The sequence below is a fragment of the Thunnus thynnus genome, chromosome 13 (assembly GCF_963924715.1).
Source record: "Thunnus thynnus chromosome 13, fThuThy2.1, whole genome shotgun sequence".
In the NCBI taxonomy this organism is placed as follows: domain Eukaryota; kingdom Metazoa; phylum Chordata; class Actinopteri; order Scombriformes; family Scombridae; genus Thunnus; species Thunnus thynnus.
This window is the reverse complement of record NC_089529.1, coordinates 13,664,952-13,678,239: the sequence shown is the minus strand read 5'-3', so window position 1 is coordinate 13,678,239 and position 13,288 is coordinate 13,664,952. Positions and strand designations below refer to the sequence as shown.

The window sequence follows — 13,288 nt, the reverse complement described above, 5'->3', positions numbered from 1 at the left end:
GTTCTTTACTATTATTTCAGTATAAATGCACACAATAGCTTTCTTGAGTATTCAGGTGTCATATTTATTTTGAATCAGTTAAGTTACATGCTTCTACTTTGAATGTGGAATCACAGCAGGCTTTACATACTTCCCCACTATGGAGTTCTTCTTTTGTCCATTTGGAGTATATTAAAAGCACTGTTGCCTCATTGCTGCCCTCCATCAACACATGCAGACATTGCAGTCCTGTAAATCAAACATGATTCTTGGTCAGACTAGGAGGAGTATTTGGCCTAAGGGTGATGCAAGAGGAAAGCTCTTGAAATTCCCTCTGGACAGCATGAATGTAGTCAATGAATTTCATAGCAATCTGCGCATTAGATTTCTTGTGTATAAGTGGGAATTTTGGCCTGATGGTGGCACCAGTTAGGATGAGTCTTTAAAAACATGATTTTAACTGTGATGACCATACATAGCACATTTAAAGGATAGGTTCACAACTTTTCAAGTCTCTCTTAAAACAACAGTCAGGTGCCAAATGAACCCTGAGAAAGGTTTGGCTCACTGTAATCATTCCTCCTGTTCATACTGGATATTAAAAGATCCCCTTCAAGTGTGCTTTCATAGTAGTAAGGAATGGGGGCCAAAACCCACAGCGTGTCCACACAGTCATTTTGTGCAAAAATGTATTTAAAAATTGATCTAAAGCTTCTATGAGGCGTCAGCAGTCTGAGTTAGTCATATCAAATGGAGTTTCCCTGTTGAGCCGCGGTGGAAGTATAGTAACAGAAAGAGGGACTTAGGCACTAAAAAGACTGTGACATTGAAAGATATCTACTTGATTTTAATCATTTGGATCTGACGCTTTATATCAGCTTCAGATAAACTTTTTAATACATTTTTGCACAGGAGGCTTGTGGATTTTGGCTGCCATCACTCACATTATAAGAGCATTATGAAAGAATCTTCTAATAGTCGGTATGAAGAGGAGGAATGGTTATAGCAAAAAAAACCTATTTCATTGTTAATTTGGGCACCTGACTATTGTTTTGAGACAGATTTTAAAAATTGTAAACCTATCCTTTAATGGATATCAGGCAAGTAGTTCTTGATACCTTGTGTACAAAGTTGACACTTAAGCGTGAATGGCACAACGAAAAACATACATTTCATGGACTATGCAAAGTAAAAGAGTAAAAGAGACTGTTATGACAGTATTTGTCCTCCTTATAAGCAGTATTACTGTCCACATTTATGAGTCATCCTCTTAATACCATGAATATCCACCATGAAGTTCATGGAAATCCAGCCATTTCAAGATACTTTACTATGGACCAAACCACATTTTGTCATAATGTGGTTAGATAAAAGGCTTAGATCACCAAACACATGAGGAATCGTCCTGCAGGACCCATGAATATATTATAAAATTACATTGGGTTAATCACAGGCATCTTGTTCTGCCCTGGAAATGTTGGTGAAGCTGACCACAAATTCCCAACACCCCGATTATACTGGTAATGGATTTGGCCACAGATCTACAATAACACATTACATCAACAAAGCATCACACTGCTCAGCCTCTACCACAAACCTGCACCTGTACACTACATGAATGGACTGGAAGCTTAAGTATTTACCTAGTACTAGCCATTATAACTTTCACTTGAATCCTTTTTATTTTTACTGCTACCATGCAGAATGGCACTAAAAAGTTTGTTTTTCTTTTTTTCAAACAATGTTGCAATATAAGGAGACATGACTGAGGAGAGGACAATGAATGAACATGGTGTACCTTCCTGTAACACTTCTTTGAAAACAAGTAGCACTATTGACTATTTCACAGCAATGAAAGCACACAGTTCAAGAGAATTTATCTGAAGCTTGTGGTGGCAACATACATATGCATTATCTGACTATGTAGCACTGTTAGAATCAGTTGTAACTATTACTGCAGATATTTGATCTAATCTTGAGGTCTTGAGATATACAGAAATGCTACAAGAATACAGTGAATGAGCAACATGCCTGTACTGTCTGTGCTGTGTTCACTATTATCAGTGGTTCTTTGTATAGTGAAGAAATGTCTTCTGACTACAGCACGGTCAAGGTCAGCTACAACATGTTTTTCCATTTTTTATGTTGTTCAATTTAACGATAAGATGAGACTGTTTGACATTTCACAACCCAAAACAGAGAAAGTCTGAGAAATCAGTTTTTCCCCCCACTTACTCATTAATCATTAATCACCTCCAGGTTGAGAACCTCTGCCCTGGATGAAGATAAAATGCCTGAACTTTATTTTGCTTTTTTGAAACAACCAACATCAAAAAATGTTCCTTTACTTCAAAATCATACAAGATCTCTGAACAGACACAAACAAGTCAAGCACTAGGAATCAAAAAATATTTTAATATAAACAAACTGGCAGTTTAAATAACTGACAGAAATATGAGATCTGTACAAGAAGATGTAGAATTAAACTATTTTATAGTTCAATTGTATGCAATCATTTCACATCCGGAATGAAGAATGGTCCACTTGAAGATTTGAAGATACAATGCAATAGTCTAATATGCATTTAGAAATATTACATAAATCACAGAAGTAACCACCATGCTCATTATTTCATTAACTTCAGAACCTCTGTGATGTTTTTTTCTCTTAGTAAGAAATGTAATACACACTTTTCAGAGAACATAAAAGATTTAAAACACAAAAAAATCTTTTTGGCATTCATCCTTATGTCTCAGAGACAAAAACAAAAGCAAACAGAGCTGTGGTCTTTTTATTCACAGAAACACTCCTTGTGTGTGGTACCAAATTTCTTTGTAAACTACCTTTCAATAAATGTGGATTTTAAATATTTGATTCACCTCGGAACTGACAGCCAACACCAGTTTTATATTTGATGAGCTTAAACCACAAGAACCATAAAAAAACTTTGTTTGGGAAAGTTTGGCCTGTATGAGTCAATATTAAAATTAAGTAATTTCTAATCTAAAACCCTCCAGAGAACATTGCGCCAGGATGGATCTTATGACTTTAGCAATATGACTTCTTGAAATTATGGTAGACTATATATTCTGTGGTTCAAAGCTTTAAAAGTCATTTGCAAGTAATTCAGACTTTGCACTAAATGAAGCTACAGATGTAGTTTCTCTTCCACTGTCAGTTGGGCCACTTTATCTTATCCATCAGTTTATCACGTTTCAAAGTCTCAACTCCTACAATTGTACAATGATTTAACTCACAGAATACATTTGTAAATGAAAGGCTGTTTCTATGTGTAGGAGCCTATTCTCTGATCAAACTGTTATAATTTTTCAGTTTAACAGAGAACTGTAATCATGTCTTTTACTGTAAACCAGAGGAGGAAAAGACACCAAGTATCCAACTATAACTATGTGCCAAACTCCCAGGACAGGAAATATATCAATGTGACAGCAGTGCGGTGGGAGTACTGGAAATATTTTGTAACCAAAATAATTCAATACAACCAGATTTGTTAAAACCAGATTTGACACATGTACACAGTATGAAAAACAGTTCTCCTCCAGACTCTTATTGACTCACTTATTAAGTCCTGACCAAATAATCTCTTTAAGCTGTAACACAATTTATGACTGCATGTTTCTTACATAACATGAACTTTTTCATGCACTTCAAATATGCCAAATTCTTAATAAAGATACAGTGAAGGAGAAATGTGATTATTCACAATCTGGAAACTGTAAATGCAAGTTTTAAAGTAATCATGTTAAAGCACTGTGTGTAAATGCATTCTCATGATAATCTGTTTTCTTGTGTGCATGTAAACAGGTGTCTCAATGTGGTTTCTGCAAAAAAAAAAAAAGTAATAACTAGTTAATAAATATCAGATTTCCAAAATGTTTCTTAGCTGTATTTACTACCCATTACTGTGCCTTCAAGGTGAAATTGTGCATGCTTTCTACCTGTTAAGTACCTATTAGGGTGCCTCACTCCATTGCAGTCATTGTTGTCAAGTGTAATCTAAAAAAAACCCCAATGTGAGTAAAGAAAAAAAAAAACCTCAATTGCATTCAAAAATCACTGAAATTATGAAAAGAAAATCAACTGGTTACTTCCCACATTTACATCATAAATCTAAATACACCTCTCATAGTCTACTACAGACTACAATATCTGATAAAGTTACATAATTCTAGTTCTCATCAGTTGCACCAATTGTCTTGAAAAAGGACACATTCAGAAATGATCAGGGAATAATAATCTCAAATCCTTGCTCTTGCTCTTAAATCAGAGTCAAATAAAAGGTATCATGCCTGTTCCAAAATAAGTGAGTTTCATCCTCTGACATGAAAGCTACCAAATGACCACAATGAATTCAGTCAGTATCAACCTACAGGTAACTTGTAAAATGAAGAAACACAATGATTTAAGGAATGTTGTATCCTAAGCCAAGTCATTTTTTGATCCCAATAAATCAATTTAGAGTTTTTTGGTGATTTAGAAGAATTCATTCTATATGAACCTTACTACTACCATCTATAACTTGTGGAAAAGGTTAATGTCATCCTGCCAAATGCAAATTGTCAACAAAATATAAATCACTGTTGATTTATGGTCCTCATTCATATAGTTTTCTTATTAGTATTTGTCCTCTACTACTGAGTTTCATTAGGGCAGTACTGCTATTAAAACAATTGTCATTTTTAATGAATTTATGCATTTAATTTATTTTACCAGTTACCTGTATGTGTTCAATCGCTGACAGTAAGTGTGCGTGTACAACACTTGACACTCAGGACCCCCTGCTTTGTTCAGATCTTGGGCTTTTACATCCTCCAAAGATTATCCCATTTCCTAACACAACATCACCACTTCTGAGCTGCTAACACCTTTTTAAAAAAACCCATAAGTCAGTCAGAAAGAACAGCCACATTTCCCACTGTGGTAACCCTAAAGCCCCTCCCAGTGCGTGGTCCCACGTCATCCCAGTTGGATGTCGGCTCCTGGTGGAAGGACTGTTTGGCTGGGCATCGTGGTGTAACGTGGGTCCAGTTTGGGCACAAAGCCTTTAAAGTCCCTGGAGGCCTGTGTCCCAAATATATCCAGCACCTGTCGGTTCATGAGAGCAAACCTAGGAGAGGAGACACAAAATAATCTATGTAACACTCACTGTCATCTAAATAAGATTCAGTGAGGATCACTTAGGTTACTGACAATCTTGTCCTGTCAAGAAATTCCAAAAAATGTTAGAATCTATTATCTGTAAATAAATAAAGGAGCCACTTTTCTCTGATATGGATACACAATTTTAAAATAAAACACTACTGACAGATTCCACACCAAATATCCTTACCTGCCCTTAGTTAACCGCAGCAGGAACTTCCAGTATGAAGGCCTGAGGTTCTGCACTTCCATCACAGCCTGTGTAACGATAATAAGTCATACATTGTTTCCTTACTCAGCAGAAAAATGTGTGTGAAGCACATTTAAGTGCGTAGGTATGCATGTTTGTTTATGTGTTACTTACAGCTTGAAAACAGATAGCAGTGGAGATGGCATATATGACTGTGTCTGCCTGAGGAAAGTAAGGGAACCGGCCGGCCTCAATGCCCTTGAAGTACATGGTCTAAAAACAGAGATTATTCCACGTGCTGTTAATGATAAACTGACCAATCCAGATAAACCATAGATAAGCAGAGACATATACCAACATCTAAGTCAACTTGGCAACAACTACCATTTTCAAAACATTTCTACATGGCTCTGAATAAAAGCAACCATACTGCAAGTAAAGGCATACATGCAAGATTAAGAAGTTGTACATATAACATATCTATGTGTATATCTATGTGTGCAATCCAACCACAAAAAATAGGAAGTGCTGCTCTAAATGCTGTTCCTTGATGATAAAAATCATTCTGAAGTGGCATTACTACTGTCAAAATGACTGATAATGGTTTAATACCAAAATGGTAGACAAGACAAAAATTGTGCTACACAAGATGAAAGGAGAGATCATTAGCTGCACTGATGCATCCTCCAACCTCTATCAGGAAGCAATGTCTTGCATCAAAACAACAGTTAAAAGAAATAGGTCGGATTAAGGGTCGGAGAAAAATTCAACTGACCTGCTGCATGTAAACACCTTCATGTATGAAGGCTTCTAAATCATTTTTTAACTAAACACACAGAGATGTGTATCAGTGACCCTAACAATACTATTTTATATTTTAATATAGGGTTATTTATCATTTGAGGTGATTTTTATTTTGTATGATGTTCAGTCAATGTCATTTATCCTTCCTTGAGATGCAAGATTAATTTGTGTTTGTATATTTTCTTGATAATGCAATTGTATTTTTACTCCAATCAGTTGCACTTGTTTCTGTGATGTTATATATGAATCTATATATGAATATATATATTTTTTCTTTTACCTCCACCAGCTTTGAGAAGAGATACATGGATATCGTTGTGCTTTTGTAGAAGAACATTGAAGTTCCAGCCAGAAAGCCTTGAAAGACAGAGAAAAAAGGCAAAGAGACAATTGTCCAGCAGAGTTAATCAGCTGAGAAACGACAAAATCAGAGGAGGATTGTTCAAAAAAAGCATTTTATTTGACAGTTTACACAATCTTACCAGCTACCAGTGCATGGAGTTCATCGTCAATATCACGCATCCAGCGCAGCAAGCAGCTTGTTCCCTGAGTGAAAGAAAAACAAACAACATTATACTCACAAGACAACACAAGAAATACTAAGATAGGAAAGAAATGGGGAATGCTAGCAAAAATGTGAGAAAAATTCAAAGAGATTACAGATCAAATGTGTCTTTGAGGAGACGGGAAACACAGAAATATATATTGTAGACGATATATTCTGATACTTTGGCACAATTGTTTGTAAATATTTTTGCTAATAAAGCACCTGAAAGCAAGAAAGGAAGCAAAGAAGAAAAAAAAAAGTAAGTAAAGAAAGAGAAAATGTTGTCAGAGGAAAAAAGAAAAACAAAACAATATAAAATGTACCTTGTAGATACTGACGAAAGACCCTAGAAAGGCTCCTAGCTGGAAGTTCTCTTTGTTGTAGAAGACGGACGGGAGCCGTGAGGGTTTAGAGAACATCTGTCTGAATGCTGAGGGCACTTTAAGACAACACTGAATCAGGTATCCAACACTGAACATCCTGACAAAACCCTGGACAGAAGAAAAGACAAAATTCTTAGATGTAATTATAGAAGAATATAAATAGAATTTGAGGGCTGTAAATCCATCAACACAAAGAGTAAGATCTTGGGTAAGAAAATGTCTTACTTTAATACAGTAGGAAATGCAGTTGTCCTGGTAATGCTTACAACATCTGTGTCGTGGACCATGTTTGCATCTGGATTATTTAAGAAAAAACATTTTATTAAAAAAAAAAAGAGTAAATACTGAGCAACCTGTACAAGCCAATGTGTTGTTGTGCATCTGTGTAAAAGTGTGTATTCCCTCACATTGACTCTAACAGTTCCCTGGTGTACGCTACCAGAGTTTTCCTCCTGGGGTTGGGCCTTTCTGTTGGCGCCTGTGAATCCTCGGTCTCTACAGCAGCTGTCCTCTCAAGGGGCCTTGTGTGAGCGTGCTCTGTCACCGCAGAGTGAGATGGAATCTCTTCCTTGCCAATGATGAACCTGTGAGAGAAAATCCACACCACTTCTGTGAGCTCTACCAAAACACCGTCAAGTATATGAATAAAGACATCGATAGGAAGCGGGGCAACTTACTTTAATGCAGAGAAGGCAAAGCCTTTGAGACCATCTTTACTCCTGCAGTATGAAACACACATTTTAACTCGAAACATCAGCTCTTGTTTCATAATAACAAATTGATCAATATTCCACATTTCACTGTAACAATCTGTGCTGCTCTGACCTGAAGAAGAACATGTAGAGAGATGCAGTGATGCAGAACAGCAGCACCTAATGAGAAGCAGAGACAGGAAGAGGGAATCAGGACAGCAGGTGAAACGTAAACAAATCATTTCACCACCATGATGGGGAGAGCCAATAAATACATGAAGGTCATCAGTGGCTATTTGTTTATTTATTTGTCATTTTTAGCAACAATCCAATTACTGTCATCGACACTGAGGCCATATTGAACGTATGGTCAAACCGAGATGACAGTGACACATTTGATCTTCGAGAGACAAAGACTGCTATCAAGTTTAACAGAAATTTACTTCATAATTTGACACATCTGATCACAAATCTTTTTATAATATTCAATGACACAAGCACATGTATGTCTTTGTCACTTGAAATGGACAAACACGTTTGACACTGGCAACATGTGCAAGAAAACTGAGTACGCTCTATCGCCTGACCTAAAAAAAAGTGTAACTGGGGCGTATTTTCTTTCTGCAGCTATCAATCAAGCAGTGTTTACCTAATGTGAAGTTTAAAATGTGTTTAGTCATTAGCAACTCTATTCACAAAGAAGCCAGTTATTTCTAGCAGCCAAAGCTTAAATAGAAGCTAATTTACCCGGGGAGAGACAAGGCCCTACTGTACGCAACTATTATTCAGCTCCCTTCACTTTCAGCTCAACCAAACCTTTCTCTCGTCTTACCTCGCCATGTTTAATGGGTTTGATGATCCCTCTTGTCACTCCCATACGGAACAAGGTCTCAGTGGCCTGACAACAAGAGTATTCTGTTACATATATACGCTGTGTGTCAAAAACAGACGATGTGTAATATAAATCTAATGTACAACAAAAACATGTTGAAAAGAACAGAGAAGCTCTTACAAGATTTGTCATGTATATTGTCAGCAGTCCTCTCCTGGCATGGGCGAGAAAGGGAGAATACATAAAGGTTCTCAACAAACACACTGTCTATATTTCCAATACTTTAGATGTGTCCAGTAGCTTAAAGAGCTCCAGTGTTGTACTGGAAAGACTTTTTTTTTTTTTTAAATTCAAAACACAGGTTGACTTTCAGACAGTAGGGGATGAAAGCTAAATATAGTTAAGTAAATATAGAAAGTAGACAGGAATCTCACCTGCTCTTGCGCTCCAGGAGGATGGCAATATAGGAGGCAGGCAGTGCTGAGCCAAACCCAGCAGACCAGGAGTAAAACCCTCCCAGCAGTTTCCTTAAATCAGAAATATTCAGTGTTATTTCTGTGGGTGTGTGTGTGTGTTCTTAACCTGAAATAATGGACTCAAGCACACAGTCAGCACTGAGCTTCTTTTAAGAAGCAATGTTTTGGTCATAGTCCTTACTTTTTTAAAATCAAAAGAGAAATATTATTTAAAAGGCATATTTACAATATTTATATGGCCATGAACAGTCTATATAGTCATCTTTAATTGTGAGCAGCTCTTTGACCATAAGCAGCTCCAAAATGCTTTTGCTTTGTTCATGTTAGGAGCAATTAAATTCCAATGACCCACTAGTCCACAGATGCATCAATTTAGCCTCTGAAAATCTTACATTTATTGCATCTTAATTTCAACTGAGCTGTCTGCTGGGATACGACACTGAAGTTAGTTTCCTATTCACAGCTTCCAATTCAGAGTTAAGGGAAAAGTTAAGGGGAAAATTCAGAGAGACATAAATATTGATATTTAGTGGTGGATTCTCCGTTTTTTCACCACTTACACTTATGAAAGAATGTTAAGCCTCATTTATACTCGCGCAAGACACCGTGGCGTGGGCCTCCGCAGATAGCATGTGAGCTACGCGCATGCACAGAGGTATTTATACTCAACGCGTTGTTTGGGGCGGTATTCTCTGAGACGCCAGGGGGCGTACAAACAAAATATTCTGTGAATAAGCAAGAAGTCAACGAGTGTTACTGGAAGAACCTCATTATCCTCAGGACTTTCAAGGTCCAGGCTGAGTACAGTTCTTAGATTCTGAGCTTCAAAATGTGACATGTAACTTTAATATACAAAACAAATATTGTGCTTTTTAAATATATCGACTCACTAGCATAATTCCATATTCAAATGGTCTAGGAAGAGAAATAAAAAGTCAGACAGAACCTCATGCTCACATGGTAGCAACCCTATGAGAATGATACTGGCGTGAATTCTCATTCATACGCTATTTTAACTTGCTACTGCTCATAAAATAATGTGTCATAATTCTTCATTTCGTTAGACACAGTCATTAGGGGAGGCTATTTGAACTAGTGATGTTTTTTTTGTAAAATAAGCCAAACACACAAACATTGTAAAAACAAAAACCTGTTTTAAAACACACACACACATTTTTGTATTGTTTGCACGATAAAAACAAAACTATGTACAAAGTGCAGTTGTCTGTATTGTATTCCTTTGGGAAGTAAATTAAAAGGTGCACAACCTTTTTAATTTTAACCAAGCGCTGTGACCAAGTAGGTCTATCTGCAGACTTGGAGTATCTATATGACACACCTACATTACTACATTACACACCCACTTGGTTAGGTTTAGGCATGAGCAGTGAGATGGTGAGAGGGGTGGATCTGGACCTGTTCTAATGTGGCCTGAATGTACAAATATCAGTGAAATCGCAAAATAAAGGTTTCATAAATCTAAAAGTGGGGTTAAGGCTTTTGCTATGATGTCTAACACTCTATCATAAGTGTAAGTGGGGGAAAAACTGAGAATCAACCACTAAATATCAATATTTATGTTTCCCTTAACCCTGAATGGGAAGCTGCAAATGGAAAAAAGAGAAAAGCTACAATGGTGCAGTGAGAAAGAGTGAAAATGTACATAGACACCTGCTAACCTGAGAATGCAGAAGAAAACAATGTAGAGACCTCCATTGGCAGTGAGGAAAGAGGAAGACTGTAGAATCTCAGGGAGGAGCCGTTTTATGTAGTAATCCTTCTTCCTTCTCCTTAGAACTGCTGCTATCTGCAACACAATAAGGTCACTGTCAGTCACTGCTGTCACAAATCACTGCACGGAAGCTGAGCAAACTTGTTGTTCAACCGAGGTAAACTTTACCCTTGAAACCTAAGCTAACTAAAGATCTGAAGATACGAGATAAGCTTCCCCGTGTGACACCAAAAACTGACATGAGAACTTGACAAAACTGGATTTAACTAACTTTTACGCTGGAATTCGTCTGTGTGTATGTCAGATGTTATTTACAGTTAACTAACTTACTGTTTAATTAACATAAGTGTACATTATGCTATGTTTTTAAAGAGTAGCATTGTGCCTGCAATGTGTCTGACTTTGTGCACGTCCATAAACTTGAACTTGAAGCTAGTTAAGAGTGTCAGTTAATATTTACGATGTTTTCCCAGAACTTAGGTTAGTTAGCCTCACTTGGTTGGCTAATGTTAGCTAACTTTAGCTTCAGAGTCTAACCTAATGTTACATGTCCAAATATGTGAGGTCAAACGGCAACACGTACCAGATAAAGAGGGGCATATATTTTAAAGGAAACCTCCAAAGCACCCCTGGTTACATCCACGGCAGACTGCACACACGACGGGCTCCAGGTGTGACCGATCTCGTAGCAGCTGTGCGGTATCTTACTGAGAGCAGCCATGTCTGTATTCTGACGACCAAACAGCAGAGAGGCGGCGACGCGCTACCGTGCGCGTTCACTGTTTGGAGGGGGGGCGAGGGGGTGCGCGGTCACGCTAAAGGATCGTGCACGGCCATGATCAATAAACTTTATGCTGGATCAGTGATTAACTGTAGATTGGTGAATTATTGTCCCTATCCAGTGTTTTACTACGAAACCTTCATAAAACAGTATACTCTTCTCACTTAGAATATATTTTACATATTTTTATTGTAAAATCTTTCTTCCTTTTTACATTATTTTGGACTACTTAATTGTGTGTATACTTTTAACTGTTATGCACCACAACACCGAGGCAAAATCCTTGTATGTGCAAACCTACTTGGCAATAAACCTGATATAACTGATCATAATTATCATCATCAATAGTCTATAGAACTGAAATGGACAACTGGCGCAGCTAAAATTTAAATTAATTTAAGGATAATAAATTTACAGGTAAATGGAGAATGATAACAAAGCTACAACATATGTAGACTATTAATAACTTATTTATAACTTGCTATTACAATCTGCTTTTCAGGTAAAAGTTTCAATTTACTTACCTAAACTACTTGGAGACTAGATTCAGCTTTAAAAACGTTTGCTCCTCCAATAAATTCTCCAAACCTGAGTTCTCCAACAGATTAGTGTAACTGGGGGGACAAGATCAACATTCATTAAAACCACAATCAGAAAGATTAAGAGATTTGAGTGATAAGATGTAAGAGGTCTGTTCAGGTTCAATTCCCCACCTACTCACTGTGGATAGAACTTCAGCCAAATGCCGGTTTGTGAGGACAGTGTAAATCTGCCTAAATCTTCGACTAAATGCCTAAATCTGGAATCAGATTAGGCTTTATCTGACACAAGATGTTAACCATCACTGTATAAATTGCGTTAGGCCTTCTCTCTCAACTGGAGGCTTGTGGAACATACACACATGACTTTGGGATATTTTGCCTCTTTTGTTAGACTGTAACATAAATAACAGCACAAGCATTATAGAGCCACTAATCATTGTGGCTTGAAAACAGCACGGAAATGTGACAGTTCTGACTCAGATGAGCTGAGATGTATTACCTCAAGTTATAATATTAAATAGCCAGGAGACAGCAAGTTGAATTTCCAAAGATTTCCATCATTCAGAGAAGCGCTGCGCTGGGGCCTGACTGAGAATAAATTACAGCACAGGTGATCTTGTGGAACAAAGTGTTCTTTCTATGGGCTTGGATTTCAAGGGGCATGATAAGACAGACGAGAACACACTCAACTCCTGAGCTGAGGGACTTGACCCAGATGACCCACAAGCACACCACAGAATAATAACAGTACTATGGGTGTTTATTTTCAGCCTTGCTTCTTTATTTTCCTGCACCCAAAGCACGCTGTCTTTGCACTAAATCACTACTGCGCTTGGGGTACAGATTGTACTGACAGATTTGTGGGGATTATCAGAAATAGGAAACTCAGGGATCAGAGCCAACAAAACAAATGAGGGGGACAAGACCAGAGTGACTAGAATATTTATGCTGTTTGTGTATCACAACAGTGTCCTGCGTTTGCTCTGTAATGACATCAATTCACCTTTTTCTCAACAACTGTACTGCACAGAGCTGGTCAGCAGGTGTCAGCCTCACTCCTTTGATACGATGAGGTATGATGAGGCTTCAGGTTGACAGATGCATTAGTGTCATTGTTATACAGTAGGTTCTGGATGGATTGAGAGGGATGTGCATTATTAGGACTTTAAC

General features: G+C 37.4%; 1 protein-coding gene across 1 annotated transcript; it reads right to left on the bottom strand.

Moving 5' to 3' along the window:
- Positions 1-2,374: 2,374 nt before the first annotated feature.
- On the bottom strand, positions 2,375-11,549 carry tmem135 (transmembrane protein 135). The gene is made up of 15 exons (XM_067608141.1): positions 11,379-11,549; positions 10,743-10,870; positions 9,022-9,114; positions 8,768-8,801; positions 8,588-8,653; positions 7,889-7,935; positions 7,741-7,782; positions 7,471-7,647; positions 7,289-7,358; positions 7,004-7,171; positions 6,616-6,679; positions 6,414-6,490; positions 5,504-5,602; positions 5,330-5,397; positions 2,375-5,107 (listed from the first exon to the last, which is right to left on the bottom strand). Exons 1-15 carry the CDS (start codon positions 11,514-11,516, stop codon positions 4,957-4,959), a joined length of 1,422 nt encoding a protein of 473 aa, XP_067464242.1. The 5' UTR covers positions 11,517-11,549; the 3' UTR covers positions 2,375-4,956.
- Between the last annotated feature and the right edge of the window lie 1,739 nt (positions 11,550-13,288).